The sequence below is a fragment of the Nicotiana tomentosiformis genome, chromosome 6, assembly GCF_000390325.3.
Source record: "Nicotiana tomentosiformis chromosome 6, ASM39032v3, whole genome shotgun sequence".
In the NCBI taxonomy this organism is placed as follows: domain Eukaryota; kingdom Viridiplantae; phylum Streptophyta; class Magnoliopsida; order Solanales; family Solanaceae; genus Nicotiana; species Nicotiana tomentosiformis.
Window position 1 is genome coordinate 53,642,876 of NC_090817.1, and position 23,222 is coordinate 53,666,097.

The following is a 23,222-nucleotide window of genomic DNA, read 5'->3' on the forward strand; positions in this document are numbered from 1 at the left end:
ACAATCCAGAAAAAATAGCAATTCGCTAGACTTCGATGAATAGCTTAACAAATAAGTAGACAAAACATAGCATAACCTCTACCGACCGGGTAGAAAAATCCCTGAAGAGCAGAAGTATGAAAATCCGGCAGACTTCAGTGAACAACTTAACATATAGATAGAGTAATAATAGCATCAACTCTACCGGATTGGTAAAAAGATCCTGAAAAGCAAAGTATGACAATCCAGTCGATTTTGATGAACAATTTAAACCGATAAAGAACCCCCTAAAGAGTTGTGCGGCTCCGAAGTTATTTTTTAAATACCACAATTTTTGGGGACATTCCGCTAAATTCACCCCCCACCCCCCCCACCCCCCACCCCCCCAACCCAAAAAAAAGACCCTTTTCCGTCAATCAACCTATTCCCCGTCACGATAAGGTTCTGCAAACCCACAATGAAAGTATTAATAAGAATAATTTGATTAATATATCACTTATTAATTTTTTAATCTTAGTCTATTTACGTGGTTCTTAATTCTAGTAAAATTCATGTTAAGGGTAAAGCTAAAAAATTATAATTAATTATCTCCTTATTTTCTATAATGACTGGGAACAACTAATTTTAGTATACATAACAACTAAATGAAACGGGATGGAGTATTTCTTTTTGGCAAAAAAATCCCTGCACGTCGATTGAACTTGTAACTCTCTAAAAAGCTCCAAATAAAAAATTACAGCTCAGCAAAGACAGTAATGCTCCTTCGGTCTCAAGAATAAATGCTCTTCACAGTAAATTACTTATCTTCATATGAACGTCATACTAAACAAAATCCATGGCCATTGGGTTGACTCAAGTAGAAAACTGGAAGCCGCAGACAAATGTTTGTTGTAAAAATATGTAGCCCCCAACAGATTATCCATGCAAAATTAAGCTAGCATATAAAAATGATGATAACCTAATAACCCCCTCCCCATAATATCCACAGGCATGACTTACAATAGCACTCAACAGAAAAAGCTTGATACAGGTGAAAGAAACTTCACTTAAAGAAGTGAAAATAACGTGGTTTGAGAAAGTCTTATTCACTGAAATCAATGCTGCCACTGCGAGAGCTGCTGGCGTTGCGACTATGTAAGGACAGGCCTCTCATGTGGCCAGAAAGAGTAGAACCCTCAGACTTGTTTTCTTGGAAGAACCGTTCTCTCTCAGCATGCTTTGAAGGAGGTGGAGGTATTGTGACAGCTGCTCTTCCAGTGTTGTTTTCTTGCTTCTGTTCTGTAGGCGCTGGCCTTATAAGGGGACGATGTAGCATATTCCCTGGAACTGCAGATCCTAGCAATCCAAAAGTACGTTCTACTTGGCAGTCTTCATCTTCAGGCAGTAGCCGAGCTTTTCCTTTTCTTATTCTATGAAGTTGAGCATAATGTTAAAAACCAAAGCAACAATAGAGTCATCCATATACAAAAGGCTGGTTGTTAAGAGGTAACCAACAGCAATGATTCAAAGTTCAAAAAGAAACTACCAGTATATTTCTCACGGTTCCATGTTAAGTCTGACATTCTAAGAAGGCATACCTTCGGAAAAGCTGTTCAGCCTCCTCTTCTTCATCTGATTGCCCATGATCATGTGGATTTGATGTGGAGGTTGGCCAAGCAGAAAGAAGTGCTTCATGTCTTTTGAGAACTCTATCAAGCTTCTCGTTCAGCTCCACTGCTTGGGAGACCACCTTTTCATCCCTGGAATATGCGAGCATGGATTAATCTTCGATATATGCAGAAAGGTATGTAGGAATAGAGATGTAAATCTAAGCTCATCAAAAGAAATTAAAGGAAAGGACAGGAAAATGTCCAATGCTTAAAAATCAGAGCAACAGTAATTAGCAGTGTTCATAATCTTCTTCGCTGGTGGCAAGTTGACGTGTTCCATTTCACTTTATCTTACCTATAAACATTTGAAAATATAAACTATATCTGCAAAGTGTTCAAAAGTTTCTTGCTTCCACATCTGTTTTCTCTTCAAATTTTCTGCACGGAATCTACAAAAACCGAATTAAATTGCATTGACTTGATTCCCCCCTTTTTGCTGTGTCCCTTTTTAGGTATTTCTGTCTCTTGTGCTTTACTATTGTAGCACTTCCGATTCTTATATTGCATTAATTTGAATTGATAGTTTATTCATTCTTGCTGGTATCTTAGTTAGATATTTTGCATGCTTGCTCCGTTATTGTACTTCCCAATTGTAGCTCTTTGCTGGTTTAGTGGCAGTGAGAATTTAGCACTCCTTAGACTATAGTGGCTGTGGTGAGCAATGATAAAGTAAGGTCATATCCTCGGTTGGGGTGGGGGGTAGGGTCCTGGAGCATAGGGACATTGACGGGGAAGTCTATAGAGTTAGTGAAGATGCTCCAGAAGTGGAAGATCAATATAGCTTGTGTCCAGGAAGATGGGTGGGAATGAAAGCTCGGGATACAGACGGGTTTAAGTTGTGGTTTGTGGGGGGAGGGGGGGGGGGTAGGGGAAAGAATGGGGTAAGCATCTTAATTGATAGGGAACATAGAGAGCTAGTTGTAGAGGTTAGGATGGTGAATGACAGGTTGATAGCTATTAAGATAGTTGTGGGAGGGTTTACTTTAACATAATTAATGCTTACACGCCTCAAGTGAGTTTGGACAAAGAGCTTAATAGGTGCTTCTGGGAGGACTTAGATGAGCTGGTACGGGGAATTCTGGACACCGAGAAACTTATCATAGGAAGAGATTTTAATGTCCACATTGGGACATCTTCCGGGGGTTATGACAGTGTGCATGGCGGCTTCGGTTTTGGAGATAGAAACGGAGGAACTTGCTGATATATTGTGCTAAAACTTTCGATTTGGTGATTGTTAACTCGTGTTTTCCGAAAAGGAGGAGCACTTGGTCACCTTCTACTGGCCAAGACCCAAATTGATTATCTACCACTCAGAAAGTGTGATAAAGGTTTATGCTCAGACTGTAAGGTCATCCCGAGTGGAAATCTCACGACTCAACATAGGCTATTGATTATGGACTTTGAGAGCATGCGAAAGAGGAAAAAGAGGGTTGTGTCTAGTCTACCTAGGATCGGGTGGGGAGACTTGACTAAGGACAAAGCTTAGGAGTTGGGGTAGAAGTTGTTGGCTATGGGGCCTAGAGGAGTAGTTGGACGCAAGTTGTATGTGAACCATGATAGCAAACTGTATTAAAAAAGCTGTGAGAGAGGTCTTAGGGGTCTCGAAGGGTTTCTCTGGTTCACAAAAGGGACTGGTGGTAGAATTAAGAGGTTAAAGGAAAAGTGGAAGTCAAGAAAGCAGCGTATTGAAGCTAGTAGAGAGCATAGACGAGGTGGAGAAGAGGGCTAACAAGGAGTGATATAAGAACGCTAAGGAGGAGTAAAAGTTAGCGGCTACTGCGTTAAGACTGGACAAGGTGAGAGAAAAGAAGGCTCGTGATTTGGATCAAGTGAAGTGCATAAAAGACAAGGGTAGAGTTTTGATGGATGAGGCACAGATTAGGCGGAGATGGCAGTCATACTTTCATAAACTCTTGAATGAAGGAGAGGATAGGAACATTGTGCTGGGTGATTTGGAGCACTCCGTGAGTCATCGAGATTTTGGGTACTATAGGCGCATAAGAATTGGGGAGGTCGAGCAGGGGTAGAGCGACCGGGCCAGACGAAATCCCTGTAGAATTCTTGAAGAGCGCGGGTAAGGCAAGCTTGGAATAGCTCTCTAGGTTGTTTAATGTCATTTTTATGACGAAGAAGATGCCTAAACAATAGAGGTGGAGCACGATGATTCCGTTGGTAAAAGAACAAGGGTGATATCAAAAATTATAACTATAGAGGCATCAAGCAGCTAAGCCAAACGATGAAAGTTTGGGATAGGGTGACAGAAGGGAGGGTGAGAAGAAGTGTGTCTATTTTCGAGAACCAGTTCGATTTCATGTTGGGTTGGTCGATTACGAAAGCTATTCATCTTGTGAGGAGATTGATGGAGCAGTATAGGTCAATGAAGAAAGACTTGCATATGGTGTTCATTGACCTAGAGAAAGCATATGATAAAGTCCCGAGAGAGATTCTATAGAGATGCTTGGAGGCTAAAGGTGTGCATGTAGCCTACATTAGGGTGATTAAGGACATGTACGATGGAGTTTAGACATGGGTAATGACAGTGGAGGAGACTCAGAATACTTTCCTTTTATGATGGGGTTGCATCAGGGATCATCCCTTAGCCCGTTTTTATTTTCCTTGGCGATGGACGCATTAACGCGACACATTCAAGCAGAGATGCCATGATGTATGTTATTTGATGACATAGTTCTGATTGACGAGACGCGAGGTGGTGTTAACGAACGGCTGAAGGTTTGGAGATAGACTCGAGTCTAAAGGTTTCAAGTTGAGCAGAACCAAGACGGAATACTTGGAGTACAAGTTCAGTGACGTTACCCAGGAAGCGAACATGGATGTGAGGCTTGATACACAAGTCATCCCTAAGAGAGAAAGTTTCAAGTACCTTGGGTCAATGATACAAGGTGATGATGATATTGACGAGGACATCGTATCGTAGCAGGGTGGATGAAGTGGAGGCTCGCTTTCGGTGTCTTGTGTGATAAGAATGTGCCACTGAAACTTAAAGGTAAGTTCTACAAAATAGTGCTTAGACTGACTATATTGTATGGTGCAGAGTGTTGGCCGGTCAAGAACTCTCATGTCCAGAATATGAAAGTAGCCGAAATGAGTATGTTGAGATAAATGTATAGGCATACCCGGTTAGATTAGATTAGGAATGAAGTTATTCGGGATAATGTGGGAGTGGCTCCTGTGGAGGATAAGATGCAGGAGGCGAGGTTCAGATGGTTCGAGTAGGTTAAGAGGAGAAGCACAGAAGCTCCAGTTAGAAGGCGTGAGAGGTTAGTCTTGACGGGTGTAAGGATGGGTAGAGGTAGGCCAAAGAAGTCTTAGATAGAGGTAATTAGGGGGGAATAGTGCAACTGACCCGTACTGAAGATATGACCCTTAATAGGAGAGTGTGGAGGTCGAGGATTAGGGTAGAAGGTTAGCAGGTAATTGAGTGTTTCCCTTTGTCTTCCTCAGTTCGATAGATGAGTGTTAGTATGATATCTTTTATTTTTTGATTGCTATTACTGCCTATCGGTAATTGCTATCTAGGCTTCGGCATTCTTATTATCTTGTTTTACTACTAGTTGTCACTTCTTCTTTTCATCTTTTCTTCAGCGGAGTGTCTATTGGAAACGGCCTCTTTGCCCTCCCAGGGTAGGGGTAAGGCTGCGTACATCTTACTCTCCCTAAATCCCACTAGTGGGAAATCACTGGGTTTGTTGTTGTGGCTATTGTTGGTGGAATCTACAAAAGCCCTCAGTAAAATATTTAAAAGCTTAGTCCTATTTGGAGATTCAAGTGTCATAAGTACCATGCTTGACCACAATATCATCCAAAGTCGATCTTGGACTGCAATAGATAATCTTGTATGGTTCTTCAACATTTTTTAATAAATCTACATGCTTTATTACTCCGAATTTCACTGAAGACATCACCCTTTCAGACAAACATTACAAAGAAAGACCGGTGAAAAGCATACATATAGTAGAGGTTGGTGTAATAGTGAAGCTATTTTAAGAGCAATATCTTAAATTTAAGATGGATTCAGTCCAGGAATAGTCAAAAAGTTAGGAGAACTGGGTGGAAGTTTCAGTTGTCACAAAAAGCAAAATGTTCGAGTCCCTCTATCTTACTCAACTTTCTACCTCTTGTGACAGGTGGTTGTGCAGCTTCTATTAAGAGCCCATTTGGTTTGTCTTAAAAAAAGTGATTTTTCAGCAGAAATAACTTTTAAGCCAAAAAATAATAAGTTGGGGTTGCCCAACTTATTGCTTTTGGTTTGTTTTAAGCAATTTTTAACCTATTTTAAGCACTTTATAGCTTTGCCAAATACTGAAAAAATCTTTAGAAAAAAGCTTAAAAGCTGATTTGACCAGCTTAAAAGCCAATCCAAACACCCTCTAAATTTGTAGGATCTTCATATTGTAATGCACCCGATTCATGGACTTGCCCATACATAGAAGCATATTCAGGATTTCAAGAGGATGGGTGCACCACTGCCTTTAAGATAGACGTTTAGCTTAATTGTATAAAATTTTACGATGGCAACAAGTTGGTGGGCAAACTATAATCAATACTATTATTACAAAAAGCTTAATTCATTTTTATAATTATCCTCGACGAGTTTTCATACTTTGAAAACGATAAATAATAGCATCATTAAGTACCTTCTCTCTGTATAGCAAACTCACTAGGATAATACTCGACCAATTTCATTACTTTGTCCTTGTATATAGCAAATAAATCAACCAGATTCAAACTAATCATATCAAGAAGTAAGCCACTAGACATTATATTAAAAAAATTATCAAGCTCCTGAAGTTGCAAATCAATAACTGTAAATACTTCCACACGAAAATGACGTGAACATGAATTTTTGGCCCTCTTTGCTTGGACTTTCCAAATAAAAAGAGGATGAAGGAAAAATGAGAAGAGAGATATTGATAAAGAAATATGGGAAGGGGTTTGACCTTTGTTCTTAAAGCCTTCGCCAATTTGTTGATTCGTTGAAGAATTATCTTGAGACTCGAGAGAAGGCTCGTTGAAGACTCAATAGAAAAAGGGTGTTTGGGAATGGGTATTTCTGTTTCTTGGGGATTTTGAAACTCAAAATAATGACCAAAAATGGAAAATCAAAAAGAGACAGAAAAATGGTAACCAAGATAGAAAAGGAAAAAGCAAAAGAAAACAGAAACGTGCAGCTAATGTTAGAGTGGGTTAAAGTCCACCACATTGGTTGGGGAATAGGCTGGTGATCTCCTTATATGGACTTGAGCAATCCTCCCCTCAGGAGCTAGCTTTTGGGGTTGAGTTAGGCCCAAGTACCATATCATTACATGGTATCAGAGTAGATCAGTTCCTGTTTTAGCTCCTATGATATATTGTCCACAACCCAGTGGTGGTCTGGGCGTGCGAGGGGGTGTTAAAGGGGATTAAAGTCCCATATTGGTTGGGGAATGGGCTGGTGATCTCCTTATATAGACTTGGGCAATCCTCCCCTTAGGAGCTAGCTTTTGAGTTAGGCCCAAGTGCCATATCTTTACAGCTAATAAGTAAGAAAAGTGTATCATTTATATTAAAAAGAAAGTAGATGGCATGTAACCACCCGGCCGGTCGTATTTGAGCCCCGTTGACTTATTTGATGTTTCCCTTATGCTTGTTTGATGTTTTGTGACTTGTGAGGATGGTTGATTTGGCTTCGGAGGTTTTGGGGTGAATGGGAACATTTAGTTTCATTTTTGGAAGCCTAAGTTGTAAGAGTAGACCAAAGTTTGACTTTTGTGTAGACGACGTCGAATTGATGATTTGATGGTTCCAATAGGTTCACACAAGACTTGGGCATATGCCTGGATTTGGTTTTGGTGGTTCCTAGGGCGTTTTGGCTCTAATTGTCGAAAGTTGAAAATTTGAAGGTCTGGAAAGTTCATAAGTTTGACCCGGAGTTGACTTTGATGATATCGGATTCATATTATTATTCCAGAAGTTGTAATAGGTTCGTTTTGTCATTTGGAACTTGTGTGCAAAGTTTGGTTATAATTCAGATTGGTTAGATGCGTCCGAAGTTTGGAAATTCATGAACTTAAGAGAATTTCAATTTGTGTTTCGACCTTTGATTCATTGTTTGATGTTATCGTATATGTTTTGAGGCTTTAATTAAGTCCGAATAGTGTTTATAGACTTAAGAGTGTGATTGGACGGGGTCCCGGGTGGCGCTGGTGAGTTTCGGACGACCCGGAACATGGTTGAAATTGAAGAATTTTGCTGGTGTAAGGTCCTTTACGTTCGCGGAGGGTTATTTTGAGCTGGGCAGATTTCTTTCTTCACGTTCGCACCTGGGGTCACGTTCGCGAAGGGAGCTGGGAGCTGGGGCATTAGCCTACGCGTTCGCGGTGTCCTGGTCGCATTCGTGTAGGGACAGACTCGTTGGGTATCATGTTCGCGGGGGAGCTTCCGCTAACGCGAAGGCTTATTTTTGGGCAGTGAATTTTTGTGCTTCACAGACGCAAGCCATATGCCGCGTTTGCGAAGGGTATCCCTGGGCAGACCATTTAAGAGTTGTATTTCGGGATTTTAGCCCATTCTTACATATTTTGAACCCTAGACTTGGGAAAGGCGATTTGGCGTGAAGACTTTCATACAAGACTTTGGGGTAAGTGATTTATACACATTTTTGGTATTATTTCAAGAATCTACACGGATTATTAACACCCAAAACATGGAATTTTGAGGGAAATTTGGGGGGGTTCCCTACAACTTAAGAGAGTGAAAATTGAGAATTCGAAGGTCAATTTGGACTTAATTTTGAAATCTAATCACAAATTTGGACTCGTGGGGTTATGGGTAGTCGGGATCTACCCCTTGACTCGGTTTTGACCATGTGGGTCGGAGTAGACTTTTGTTGACTTTTTGGGAATTGTGTAAGATTGAAGTTTTATTGTTTGGAATCAAACTCCTACAACTTTCTGATGTTATTGAGTTGTTTTTGGCTAGATTCGAGCCGTTCGGACACCGATTTGCATGGGAAAGCGTTTTTGAAGTATTGATTTGGCTTGTTTGAGGTAAGTATCTTGTTTAGCCTTGGATTGAGACACTAGTTGCTTGAATTGTTGACGATGGCTACGTGTCGAGGGTGACGCACATGCGGGGGATGAGAATGTATGCGTGCACCAGGTTTTTATCCATGCTCGGGGTAGTGCTTAGGCTATGTTATGCCTTGAAATGAATACTAAACTTCATGCTATCATGCTTCATATGTTTGTACCCCTTTGTGAGCTACTTGAATTATGCTAGAGATCATGTGTAGGTGAACATGATAATTGCTATTTTGTGGTGTATATGACTAATCTGAGCTATGGTAGCACACTTCGCACATGCATACACTTTATCATGTCATTTTTATCAGTCCATGAGTATGTGATTTAATATCCATTGTTCATATGCTTGTATTCTTGTATATGTCTCTGTGTGATATGGACTGGATTGCACGTGAGTGATCCGTGCGGTTTGAGTTATGATTGCACGTGAGTGGTCCGTGCGGTTGTTACATTATGGCACGTGAGTTGTCCGTGCAGCGTGTGGATAAGGATTCATCTCCTAGGGTCGTCCTCTCATGTTTCTTTCTAGATGACGTACACGCAGTATGAGGAAAACTGATCAGTGTTTGGTTTTTGCATCTCTTCTCTATTTGCAAATACTTTGGGTGTATAACATGTTTTTATCGCATATCTTCTCTATATGCTAGTTTTGAAATGTATACATGCCTCTTTATGCATATTTTCTCTATATGCTAGTTCTAAAATGTATACACGTCTCTTTATGCATATCTTCTCTATATGCTGTTTTGACTGGAAGGTGAAGGCACGGTACATATCTTCTCTATATGTGCACAATGACTTGGTTTTTAATGCATATCTTCTCTATATGCTAATATTGACGATCCTTTGATGATAAATGCATATCTCCTCTATATGGTGAGTTGTTAAACTGTTATAAGACTTGGCACATCTTCTCTATGTGCACTGATTTGGTTATACCTGTGTTTATGGAAATACATAAAGCAAAACTACTCTATATTTACATCAAAAGGGACCTAGATTCCTATAAGGTAAAAGCAGGTCCATTGGTGGCACTTGGAAGGGCCGCAACCTTGTCTTTAGCATCAGGGTCTGCGCGCGCGGCGCTGGCCGCAGAGCATGGGTTGATTGCGCTGACAACGAGCACGCGTTGGGGCGCAAGCCTGTTGGCATCTGCTTGCGGCTGGGCGTTGGCGAGGGCCATTGATGGGGCGACATAGACATAGGCACACTTGTCACTTGGCACGGCCAAGACAACGAGGTCGTCCATGGCATTAGGTGTTGGAAGACTTGCCAGGACGTCGTGGGGCGGGTCCAAGGGGTCATGGGGCATGGCTGGAAAGCCGCCCATGACATTGGGTTCACATACAGAAATCTAAGTAATTAATCAAAAAAGTAATGTTATACGAGATTTAGGAAGGGGAGCACGGGTTCACGTGAACCAACCCCCCTTTCCTGTGAATCTCCCCCGCCCATACATACTTGCCCAAATTTGTAAGTTCAGGGCAGAGGGGGTTTCAATATCTCGGAACTTTCACGCTTTATATCGAAGATGGAAAATTGCATCATGGTTGTGCTTCTTATTATACTTCATTTCATGCCTTCCACAGTTAGTTGAAACTCTAGAGTCTAGCACTAATAAAAAAAGGAACTCCAAAGGTGAACTCCAGCTTATTCATTTTTCCTTGTTATTGTACTTGTTCTTTAAATTTTTACTTTGGCTTTCCTAACGATAAAAGCTTAACCTTCTCTTCCCATCGTAAATGAACCTAAGCATCAAACACTTTGATATACCACATGGAATGGGAAAGAAACAAAGCAAACTCTAATGAAATCCTTCCGAAGTGGGTGTAGAACCAAACTGATGCCCAATTTCGCATATGGGACGCTTATACAGATGTATCTCAAATATGGTACTCTGCTCTATCACTTACTCAGCATGTTCACTAGAAAACAAAAGGGTCTATCAAGAAGTCATTTGGTGCGAGAGAAAGTGGTTCTCCTTGCTTCTACACTGACCACCACATAGCAAATGAAGTCAGGACTCAGGAAGCATTACCGAGAACTTATAGCAAGATGCATCACACGTTGCTTTTGAAACGAACATTGCTCCACAAGATCGAGTGTGAACTCATCCTTTGCTCCCTTCAGGAAGAAAAATAAAAGAAATTACAGCCCGACCTCAGCATCTCCTAAGTGCTATACTTTACTAATATTATCTTACCTTCTCCAAAGATAAAGGAAAAAGAAATTACAGCCAAAACTGCTTATCAGAAAGGAATGACTGAAAGCTGAGAACTATACTACCAATATGTACACGTTATATGATTTTGAGTCTATGACCATATTGAACCCAGACGAAAAATGGCACGTTTTAATTGGACTTAGTGTATGCACGTTAGACATTGACAGTTGGCTTAGATATATGCAAACATAATAACTCGAGCAATCATACGGCATGCCAAGACAATCAACTAAATACAAAATCTACTTTCTTCCAGGTATGCCAGAAAAGAACAGATCGCTGACAAATAATACCTCTTGAATGAAGAGCAAATCGAACAAAATTGCCTGGACAAAAACTTGTGTCAATCACAAGTAACCATTTATTTCAATAGCTATAATACCATAAAATTTTCACTAAAAATTAAACGTTAGGTAGCAGAATTGGTAATGGTGACTTGAGAAAATGATTCTAACGATACCAACCACTGTACATAACCCTATTAAAGAACTAGAAACTTACAGATGTTAGATTACCCCCCGACATACCTCAGGATGCTGAGTGTTGACGGCATCAAGAACTTCCCTTAGAACCTCTAGGGCAGCGGCAGCCTTCTGTAGGATACTGCATTATACAGAAGCTCTCTCACTAAATAAATTTAACGCCTAAAGATTCAACAAAAAGGTGAAGGTTAAAGCAGCTTACAAAAAGTTAGAAAAAAGGAAAATTAAAAAAAGGGAGGAAGATTTTAACTCCAAGCATTTGCGTTGCACATCAGGGTAAGTTTGTGTTCGATTATTTGAAAGAAATCTACTTCAGCAGCCTTCTTTTCCAGATTTATTGGAAGACACGTGACTATGATATGTATAATCATCAGATTGGTTACAGATTTCTAGTAACGCAATATTTCGTAAAGGTCCCATCATATTAAAATTCACTTAAGACTATGGTGAAGCAGCAAAGTCAAGAACATATGCAAATAAATAATGAAGAAAGAAAGAAACTATAAAAAAGGAGAATGTAAACAGCCCAATGCTGCAAGGCAGTAAAAAGGGAAGGAGTGATGGAACTATAATAACAGAGAAAAGAAATTGACGATAAACGGACCTCAAGAGAAGTGAAGAATGTTGATCTTTCAGGCTTGCTCGACTTCTGATTTTCTGACTACTTCGTTAGAAGGGAAGAGTATAGGCTCTCTATGGATAGTTTGGTTCTGGTTCTTGATCCTTGGGGTTTAGGGAAGACATTGTTTTTGGTTGGGTCTTTGTTGACATGAGACTATGCAACAGAGTAGACATGTCAAACCCCCTTTAACCTTGGGCACAAACCCATTTAGGTTTTACTTATTAATTAACATTTCTATGAAACAAGAGCTGGTGGGAACCAGAGTGTAACATTTTGGATAGTCTAACATTCTGTATATCATTTTTAAGTTTCTAACTCAAAAAACTTCTAATGACATCTTAAATCAAGTAGCTATATAGAAAAGAGTCATAAAAAGTTGTTATAAAAGTTCCATAGGAGCCTGAATATGCACGGAGCTTTCTCTTAGAATTTTAAATTCCTTCCTATTCCTCCAGGCGCTGGCTCGGCAGAAGCATCCATCGAGAGAACAATCAGGATGCAGCCTGCACTAAGAATGAGGATATAGAGAGCAGAGAAAGGACAAAATGAGCATTTTCTTCTCCATTTAGGCCACTAATCAACAGAGGAGATGGCTTTATTCATCAATGTCTTAAACTTCTAAGCCTGATACACTAAAACCAAGAGAAAGAGAACTGTTTTAACGAATTCTTTTCATTCTCCCATTAAAAGTATGGCACAATATGGCATTTACCTGTTGTCAGGAAATTTTTTAGGCTCTGCTTGTGGGAATTTTATTTCACATCTAGAAGAGACATGATCATTGTTTCGTTGATTATGTTTATTCTCATTTGAGGGAGCATGCAGTTCGGAGGAGACGAGAGGTCTTTGAGGAAACTGCACGCCTGCACTCTGAAAAATCAAATCTCAAGCATTACCAAAGGGTATTAAGAGTTTTACACCATCATAAACGATAGCAATTGTGCAGATAATATGTTATTTGTAAAGAAGAAAAAACAGGATCCAGAAAATTTACAAGTAACTTGCAGTACACATTGAAAAGGTATATTTTTTAAACTCTCTACTGACACATATTAGATGACTTGGCTCCCCGCATGCCATTGAAAATACAAAGTTGAGTAATTCTTTCAGAGAGTAGGGGTAAGAAAACCCTTCAGACAATAACCATGAGAGTATGGGTCCAATATTTATGTATAGCAATAAACCAAAAGCCATATTGTTCACCCTTTCATATCAAAAAATAGAATATCCAAACAAAACGTAAGCAGACAAATAATGATGTTCATGAACAAAAAATAACATAACAGAAAAATGCCCAAGACATTTCTCTACGGGAATCCAAACTTTGAGAGAGGAGGCCCCACACAACAAAAGAGATCACCATGCAAACTGAATGGAGTCAATTATATGACTTCCATTTTCTCCTTAGCAACCCCACCGCAACCCTGGATTCTATTAGGAGTGTGACGACTCGACCGGTCGTTTTGAGCTTTAGTGTTCCATTCGGTGGTTTGAGACTTTGAGTAGCTTCATATGATGCATTATGACTTGCATGTATGGTCGGTTTTGGTTTTCGAGTGGTTCAGGATTGATTTGGAAGAATGATTCTCGATTTAGAAGCTTTAAGTTGGAAGAGTTGACCAAGGTTTGACTTTTGGGTAAACGGACTCGGAATCGGGTTTTGATGGTTCCGATAGGTTCGTATTATGATTTTGGACTTGTACGTATGATCGGATTTGGTTTTGGAGGTTCCTAGAAGAATTCGACACGATTTATCGAAAGTTGGCAATTTGAAGAACTTAAGAGTTCATAAGTTTGACCAAGAGTTGACTTTGATGTTATTAGACTCCAATTGTTGTTCCGAGACTTTGGATAGGTCTATATAGTTTAATTGAACTTGTGTGCAAAGTTTGGAAGTAATCTGAAGTGTGTAAGTGTGATTCGGACACTCTTTTGAAGGAATGAAGATTTAACAACTTAAGAGAAATTCTATTCGGTGTGAGCCTCGATTCTTTGTTGTGATGTTCCCGTGGGTGTTTTGCGCCTTTGGATAAGTTTGGATAATGTATTTGTACTTGTTGGTATAATTGGATGGGGTCCCCGAGGGGCTCGGGTATGTTTTGGATCATTGGTTGAGAAACTAGTCAAGTTAAGGATTTGGAGTTTGACCACGGTCAATATCAGGTCAAGACGACCTCTTTTCGGTGTTTTGAGTGCGCGCGCATGTTCGTAGCATGTTTTATGATTGAAATGCATATATGGTTTATGTCTGGGAGGTTGCGAATGAGTTTTGGGTGCTAAAATGAAGATTTTGTGATTGCTGATTTTCTGGTGCAACAATTCCGAATATACCGGTTATGTCCCTGAAATTTTCAGACTTCCTTTAAAACTTCAAAACATCATATCTCCCTCATTTTAAGGCCAAATTGGGTGATTCAAAAGGCTATCTTGGGTGTAATCTCGCAAGGATTATGTTGGGCTTATCAAATGTGAGTTTCGGGATCATCTAGCATCTGCTTCGGGCAGAGACAGCTGCTGCATTTCTTTACTTATTCCGGGATTTAGTCAATTTTTCTTACAAAGTTTTGGAGCTCCGGAAGAGGCGATTTTTGAGAAAGTTTTCATCTACTTCATTGGGGTAAGTAAACCTAACTCAAATTTGTGATTATAACATGAATCTATCATTGATTTTGGTTCTAAATCAAGGAATCTTAAAGAAGAAAAGAGGGTTTTGGCTTCAAAGAAAGAAAGTGTATTTTGGGGGTTTTGGCAAAACTTTTCTAAAGTGAAAAATGGAGATTTGAACCCCGATTTGGAGTTTGTTTTGAATGAAACATGTATATTTGGACTCGTATTGGAATGGGAGTTCGGGATTTGTGAGTTTTGTGGGGTTCCGAAGTGCGGGACCCAAGCTGACTTTGAGTATTTGATTAAAGATTCGATCTTTATAGTTTGGGTTTGATTCTTATGGCATTATTTGATGTTATTCAGTTGTTTTTGGCTAGATTCGAGCCGTTCGGAGGCCGATTCGCACGGGAAGGTGTTTTAGAATATTGATTTGGCTTGTTTGAGGTAAGTATCTTGCCTAATCTTGTTGAGGGAATAACCCTTAGGATATGACGTTGTTTGTTAATTGAAATGTGTGAGAAGCGATGTATATACGAGGTGACAAGCATATATACAGGTACTATGTATGATTCATGATCGGGGTAATGTTTAGGCGAAACTCTGCCTTTATTTGAATATTGTGCTTCATGCTATCATGCTTTTTGTATGACTACGTGAGCTCCGTAAATCATGCTAGAGATCATGTGTAGGTGTTGATTTCCTGTTGAGCATGATGTTTGTTGTTGTACGACGTATCCGCCTGATTTGAATTGTAGTTATACACTCGCACATGCATACACCTTAGCATGCTATCTTCTTCCGTCCATGAATATGTGATTTGATATCCATTATTCGTATACATGTATTCTTGTATATGCCTTCTGTGTGAGGGACTTCCTCGTGCGGGATGAGTTATTCAGGCTCGTGAGTTGTCCATGCGGTAATATGATTATGGCAGGTGAGTTGTCCGTGCAATTGTTATTATTGGCACGTGAGTTGTCCGTACAGCGTGCGATAAGAATCCATCCCCCTAGGGTCATCCTATCATGTTTCTCTCTTGATGATGTACGCGCAGGTTGTGAGAAACCGACGGGTTTCTAGTTGACGTGGTTTATGGAATTTGGATCCTTGGTTGGACTTTGCATCTCTTCTCTATTTGCAAACTCCTTGAATGTATACATGATTTTACGGTATATCTTCTCTATATGCTAGCTCCGAAATGTATACATGTCTTTATGCATGTCTTCTCCATATGCTGCCTTACCGGATGAGATGGTTCACGATATATATCTTCTCTATATGTGGATCCGTGTGTCATAACTTATTTAATCATGCATATCTTCTCTATATGCAACTGTAGGAGGATTAATTGATATTTCATACATATCTTCTCTACATACAACTGCTGGAGGACTAATTGATATTTCATGCATATCTTCTCTATATGCAACTGTTGGAGGATTATTTGATATTCGTGCATAGCTTCTCTATATGCAGTTGTGAAAGTATTATTTAATATTTGACTCATATCTTCTCCATATGTTGAGTTGTTAAACTAGAATAGTACCGGTGCATATCTCTCCTATATGCAATTGTCGATGTGTTATCTAATATCAAATGCATAATTTCTTTATATGTTGAACCGTTAAGAGACGGGCACACATCTCCTTTATGTGCACTGTTTGGTGGTACCTGTATTTCATGTTTAAGACTCTGATTCCGTTGCTGGGTAGACACATATGTTTTGAGATGTACAGGTTTTATATATATATAGTGAGTATCCTTGACCTGAGATCTCGTCACTACTTCACCGAGGTTAGTTAGGATACTTACTGAGTACATGGGGTCGGTTGCTCATACTACACTTCTGCACCTTGCGTGCAGATTTTGGAGTTGAGTAGCTGTGGAAGACGAAGCCTTGCATTAGAGGCGTACCAGTGTTCCGGATTCAAGCTACCTTTTGTTCATGATAGTTTAGGATTTCATTTCTGTTTCTGAAAACTTCAAACAGATATTGTATTAATTTCTCACATCAGTTTTGTAAATCTAAATCATAGTGGCTCATGACTTATACTACCAGTCCTTGACGTAGTGAATTCTTTTGCGGTTTTACTTATAATATTGATGATTTCTCATTGTAATAGTAACTTATACTGTTTGGCATACCTAGCGGATTAGGTTAGGTGCAATCACGACTTGGTGGGGTTTTGAGTCGTGACAAGGAGGGGGGCGATCCAAAGGGAAAAGCACAAAACAAGCTACTTTTGGTTTGATCTCTTCCGTTTTCTACTTCTGTTACTTTTGTGATGGACCATGGAGCAGGATAGGATATTCTTTTATGTCCAAAAGGCAATCCACATACGTTTAGAATCCACAACTTATCTTTTTAGTGTATTCTTCCTTAGTTCAGGTAAGATTTGATCACTTCTTCTCTAGTTGTATTAATTTCTAGTTTCGATGCTTATGCACATCCGAAGTCACGAGGTTGAGCGTCAAAACTGCAGGTGGTGGCTGAATTTGTTGCACATCCATACCTATTTTAATACATTAGAAAATTTTATAAACACCAAGTTGGTGTGACTATTACAATGTGATTCTAAAATGAATATCATTAGAAACCCCAAAAATCTATCTGACTCTCTAATACAACACAATTTTTTTCTGCTTACACCAAAGGTACTGGTAAAAGAAAAGAGATCTTTGATTCTTTGTACTCAATTCTGGAATATCATCCCAGTTGCTTGATTTTTTACAGCATTGTTTCACTCGACACCGCATAAGCCACAAGACAAGACCCCTACTACAACTAGCCTTCAGCCCAAAAAGGTTCTGACAAGATCAAGTAAGCCGTACTATCACTAAGTCGAGATGTAAGTTCTCTCTTCCATTCTACATGGCTATAGGAGCATGAACTTCAGGAGTTGTCTTTAAATACAATCCGCATCAGTAATGTTAAGAGTTATTGAGGACTTGGGGTCCAAACTTCATCCATTGAGCAATGGAACAATGCGAGCTATTTGGGGAAAATACATTCTGAAAGTATAAAACTAGAATGAAATATATTGTTGATATGGTTTTAGCATTTTTTTGAGAATGGTGACATTTCATTCATCAGCACAAAGATTATGCCAGCGACAGTATTTACAAGTTACAGCCCTTGTATACTTTATAAGGCTTCCAAAAATTGTAAAATAGATTCTGCATCTTCTACAAAAAGCTCTTTACGCCAAAAGTGAGAAAATTTAATATACAATTCATTTTTACTACTTGTATGGAGCTACTCTTATCTCCAAAACAATGCTGTTTCTTTCCTTGTTCTTAACATTTTTTGCGTGACATCTTTTTCTTTACTTGATCTACTGCTCCTTTTTCTTCCTTCCTTTCTTCTTTACTTTTCTAATCATAAAAGAACCTTTTACCAGTTACCAAAATTTTCATAACGCACCACTTGGTCAAATTTCTCAGTTTTCAGTAACCTTGTGAAAAATTACATCAAAATATATGTGCTAATTTTGAGTTTGCGTAAGCACCGAGCGTAGAGCCAATTAGTTAAGAAACAGATGATGACCATCCTCAAAATTAAGGAGATATAATTAAAGGATTTACACGTAACATCTAGTCTCTTCAACTCTTTCTTTTCTTTTTCAATAGAGTACAGACAGGTCGATGTTTCTCAATAGAATACTGTTATATGTACGGTTAGGGAGAATCTACCTACCACTAACTCATAATATGCAGAATAATACTGAGGGAACCTCCCAGAAGCTCCGCCAAGAGAAGTCTGTGCAGCATCCAGAAGAAGAAATATCTTTTCTCTTACAGGTAGATCTGACTATATACAGAGAAAGCAAAAATTAACACCCCCTTAGATATTAGGAGCAATTGCAAGACCTGAGCATGAAAAATTTAAGAACACAAAAGGGGGGAAATAAAAATAAAAGCTGAAAAATTGCAGACCTTTTTCTTTACTATCTTCACAAGTACCGGAAGGATTCCTGTATCAATAACCTGCTTATGAACAGGTTCTCCGATATTGTTTATCAACATTTCCAGCAACTGCAGTATTAAGTGACAGCCCAGTAAGTATAACCAACAAATGAAGTGTCTTTATAAAGGCTGCTAAACCAGCAAAAAGATTGTTGTACAATCAATGGGACAACAAAATTTCCAATCAGATGGAAAATGTTGGAGAATCTAAAAGCACTGACATTTACTGAGAAGAGTTGTGAGTTTGGGCTTTTGCTTCCCAGCCGTTTCTTTATAGCTTTAACGACATCTCTGGCTTGCCTGCTCAAATCAAAGCAATATCATGTCCTTGAGTCATCAATAAGATGCAACCTGAATGCTTGGCAGAAAAGTAGCTAAATATGGCTTAGTCATAGTTCCTTAGAAAACTTATTCAACACAAAAATTGGAGTACCACACCAGACTAGCAAGAACTTGGTTTCCACAAGTGAAATGGGGATATTTAAGAATTATAAAGACTGGATGAGTTTACACTCATTAATCCTAGTAAAAAAAATTCAGCATGTAATTCCTACTTAGGCATGTCACAGGGACCATGCAAATGAGGGTCTCTATTAACTACATACATTAAAAATATAGTAAGGAGCCATAGAATCGGTACTCTTTTTCTTTTCTTTTTTGATAAGGTACTTAGAATAGTATTTCGTTGGAGAAACTAGCAAAGTACCACAAAGAATTAAAATTGGCAATAGTAAAGAAACTTGCGAAGCCAATACCTTTTAAAGTTTAAACATAGGGAAAAAGTAGTTTCAGCTTTCCCTTTGTTATTGTACTACTTTGTACCATCTTGGTACCTTATATCAATAAAACTTTTACCATTTCAAAAAAAAAAAAAAAAAGTTTCAGCTTACTGTGGCGAAATATGAGGTTAGAGAGCTCCATTATTTTTTTCTCCTTTTTTTTTCGTTTGACATTAGATACTAATCATTTTCAAATAATGAAGTTCTTATTTAAAAGGCATGTTCACAAATTCTATAAGAATCAAAATTAAAAGAAAACCTAACTGTGCCAGATAAAGACTATCTAACAGATTTTATACTGCCATGTTTTGCCCTTCTTTCAATGAAATTTTCTTACTTTATCAAAAAAAAAAAAAAAAAAAAAAGAGAAGACTTTATGTAACAGATTTAAACTTCATTTTTGGTAAAGTAATAGCTGAAGGTACTAGTACTACCGCCACTCAGTAAAAAATTTGAGAGGGAGTTGAAAGAAACTGCCATACTTGTGATCATGTGCAACCAATTCACATATTTCAATATTTTTTGTCCAATCTATTTCAGTGAGTTTGTCACTTGTTGCAGAATTAACAAGCTCTGCTGCCATTCTCCTTATTTTCCAGCTGGAGAAATGAGAATTTTGTCAGAACCTTCATAAATCTTTAGGAAAGTAAGCTATTTACTTCAAAGGGGGAAAAAAGAAGTAGGCAAAAGTTCCTCTGTGAGTTAGAACCATCTAAGTACTTAAAGGTCCCATCTGCTGCTAAAAACCCAAAATTGTTGGATCAAACTTAATACCATGCTCAGTTTGCAACATACAATCTATGGGCGCAGGTACAAATATTGCAAGTAATCATTTAGGTGCTAGCACATTTTTCTACGACATAAATGAATGAGATTTACAGCAAACTGAAAGCTGTTTCCCCATGCACCACATCTTACTGGAACTATTACATGTTAACTAGATAAAAACAGCCAATTGTTGGGATTTCTTCAACACAAATGGCACAGAACCTTTCTTATTTTTAATATGTTTTTTTCCCCACAGAGGGAAGTCCTTAATATTTTTAAAAGAAGTGCAATGTAGTCTCTGAAGATTGATTTCCGGCAATTTCATTGCCGAACTTTTATTGGTTTAGTCACCCATGTGGGCACCTGTCAAGTGATCTCTGCAACTCTGACATAACTGGAGAAAGAGGTGAACTTTCTTTTTTTGTTAATGAGGAGAGAACTAGAAAAAACTGCTTAAAATATCATCTGGAGAGAAAATGGATGATCTCGGTTGCCAAGTTTCGATCTGATGGGAGGGACAACAACGAAGCCAAATAGAAGGTACTAAATGCAAACTATTATGCAGGGACTACATTGAACTTTCTAAAAACACTTCTATTTTCCACTTGTCTCATAGCAGCTCAGAAATCATGTCTACAAATCTAGCCAAGAACTTCCCTGCAATATATGATACTTCATCTGCAAGATGCACAACAGGAAATGAATCCAGAAATATTTAATGTGGATAATGTCAAGATATTCAGATACCAAACTCTCAGAAGACACAAAGGCCAGATAAGAACATGCAGTTCACATATCAGAAGACTATTGTGGCAAAATGGGCATAAAACAAATGGGACGTGTGCTGAAATCTACAGACAAATGCAACAGAATACAAGAAACTATGCTATGGAAGTTACTCAATGCATTGTTTTCAGATTTTTTTTTTTTTTGTGTGTGTGTGTGTGTGGTGGGGTTGGGGGGGGGGGGGGGGGGTTACTAGAATCCACGAGGTTATGCAACCACAAGAAGCACAAAAAAAATCCATTGCAAATGTAGTAAGAAGGCGCTAACCTTCAAATAGTTGTGTGTAAAATACTTATGAATAGACAATGACATGGTTATACAAATGCTAACGACCCTTGTTTACAGGGTTGTTGTGGGTGCCACTTGGGTCGCACCACCTCAATCAAGAACCCTGATCTAATTTGTACCACCTTCCGAAGAAAAAATGGTGATCCAGTATTCCAGTTAATACTGTGCCATTGATTGTGAAAGCCCTGTCTAAACGACCCAAAGATGACTGCATAGTAATCTATAAGTAACAGCAGCAAAAAGCTCCTGAATCAGCTATCCATTAACTAGGTATTTGTGCCATAACCAAGCTGCTAAGCACAAAATCCCCACCACAAATTTTAAGTTGCAAAAAAAAGGAATATACAGACAAAAAAATAACTTAGGTAAGGAAAAGTATCTCCAATAATCTATCCAATCTCCTAATATGGTCCATTTCAGTTTCATCTCAAATAAGTGGCAATTTTCCACCCTGCTTATTTTTTCAAAAGCATTCATATAAGCATCAAGCTCATTATCTGTATAACTTTGTAGTTTGCTCGGCATAACACATATACAGTTTGCAGGTTTGAACTTATCTTTGAAATGCACATGTAATCTTTTGAAGTTTGACTTGTAGATGGGAGCATTTGAACAATGAAACAAAATAGCCAAAGTGAACAAGGTTTGGAAGGATCACCGTCCACTGCCATACGAAGAAGTGAGCGTGCAATCAAGAATGACTTATTCAATAACAAGTTTCAATTATTTCACTCAGAACTACACTTTATACCGATGAAAAGATTAACACCCTATCCCTTCCTGTACCAGAAGTAAAACCAGTTTGGTTGCTGCAAAATCAACATATAGAAAAAGAAAGCTAGATGAAGATGCAACTCCTGTACGGACCTCTTTAGTAAGAAATAAAAATGTTTTCTATATAAGTTAATTGTCCCAATATAAAGGTAAGTTATTTTCCGTTCTACTCCTACAAACATATGAACATTGATTCCCTTTCTGCTACTTACAATTGTCTCCAAGTAGCACCCACCCACCATGTCTCATCCTCACCTCTATTTCACTACCAACTTAATATCCAACCAAACATCCTAGATTTAGAAATATTTTCCTCAGCTTAAACAAAATGTCGGTTTACGTCATCAAATAAGATAACGACACTACCAGCGCCCAGAATTATTTGACTAATTCAGCAAGAAATCCAACAACTAGTTGCTTCTCAAATTAGCAGCCAACATCAATTGGAAATTCTCCTTCCTTAAAACAAAAAGAAACAAAAAAAGAAACGAGTATAATCATTTAACACGCATACTCAAATTAATCTAACACAAGTCGTTTTCAGTAACTTCCCACTCTATCCAAATTCAGATCTCAAAAAAGCATCTAGATGAGAGAAACTTCAATGAAACACATTTGAAAAGGGAAAACAGCTTACTTGCTAATAGAGAGAAAGAGCAAATGTTCTCAAAGAGCAAACTCCTCATAAATTAAACTTCTTTTTCATTTTGCCATTATAAAACTCTGCTTTCCAGATCACTGTACAAGTCACCCAGCTTTATGTACAACGCTTATAAGTTTTCAATCTGGCCTTTTAAATACAGAAAGAAAGTGATAATTTCGTTAGTAAAATTTAAAACTAGCCATTTTTAGTGCTGGTGAATCAAATTTAGCCATATAATCAAAAGTCAATCATATTTAGTCACTAAATTAGGACGGAAATAATTTATTAACAAAAATACCCTTACTTTATTTATAAAATTTACGCAACATGACCTCATACTCTGTTTCAACCGAATCTCGCGGCGTCAAATCTACAGATTGAAGTAAGCTCTCATGATTCTTCTCAATGTGTTAATCTACGATTCTTCTCGTTTGTAATTCAGATCGTATTTATTCTGTGCTTGATTGTATAATATATAAATGTAATTTAATTTACAGAATATTATACCAATAATATGTATGATTCATTAAAGAACACAGAGTTAAACTGATGGCACATGAATTAGTTGCAGAA

General features: G+C 38.4%; 1 protein-coding gene across 5 annotated transcripts; it reads right to left on the reverse strand.

The window, feature by feature from the left end:
* Nucleotides 1-748: 748 nt before the first annotated feature.
* Nucleotides 749-22,790, reverse strand: LOC104108164 (TOM1-like protein 5). 5 transcript variants are annotated; one of them, XM_009617148.4, is made up of 11 exons: nt 22,644-22,790; nt 19,873-19,989; nt 18,833-18,911; nt 18,582-18,680; nt 18,343-18,456; nt 12,751-12,908; nt 11,462-11,537; nt 11,228-11,260; nt 10,749-10,834; nt 1,557-1,718; nt 749-1,388 (listed from the first exon to the last, which is right to left on the reverse strand). In XM_009617148.4, the coding sequence occupies exons 2-11, from the start codon at nt 19,971-19,973 to the stop codon at nt 1,061-1,063; spliced, it is 1,236 nt and encodes a 411-aa protein (XP_009615443.1). In that variant the 5' UTR covers nt 19,974-19,989; nt 22,644-22,790; the 3' UTR covers nt 749-1,060. The 5 variants fall into 5 exon arrangements, with proteins under 5 accessions (XP_009615443.1, XP_018630347.1, XP_070033469.1 ...); XM_018774831.3 differs by having other exon boundaries at nt 19,873-20,836; nt 22,644-22,766; XM_070177368.1 differs by lacking the exon at nt 22,644-22,790 and adding an exon at nt 21,984-22,613 and having other exon boundaries at nt 19,873-21,896.
* Nucleotides 22,791-23,222: the final 432 nt, after the last annotated feature.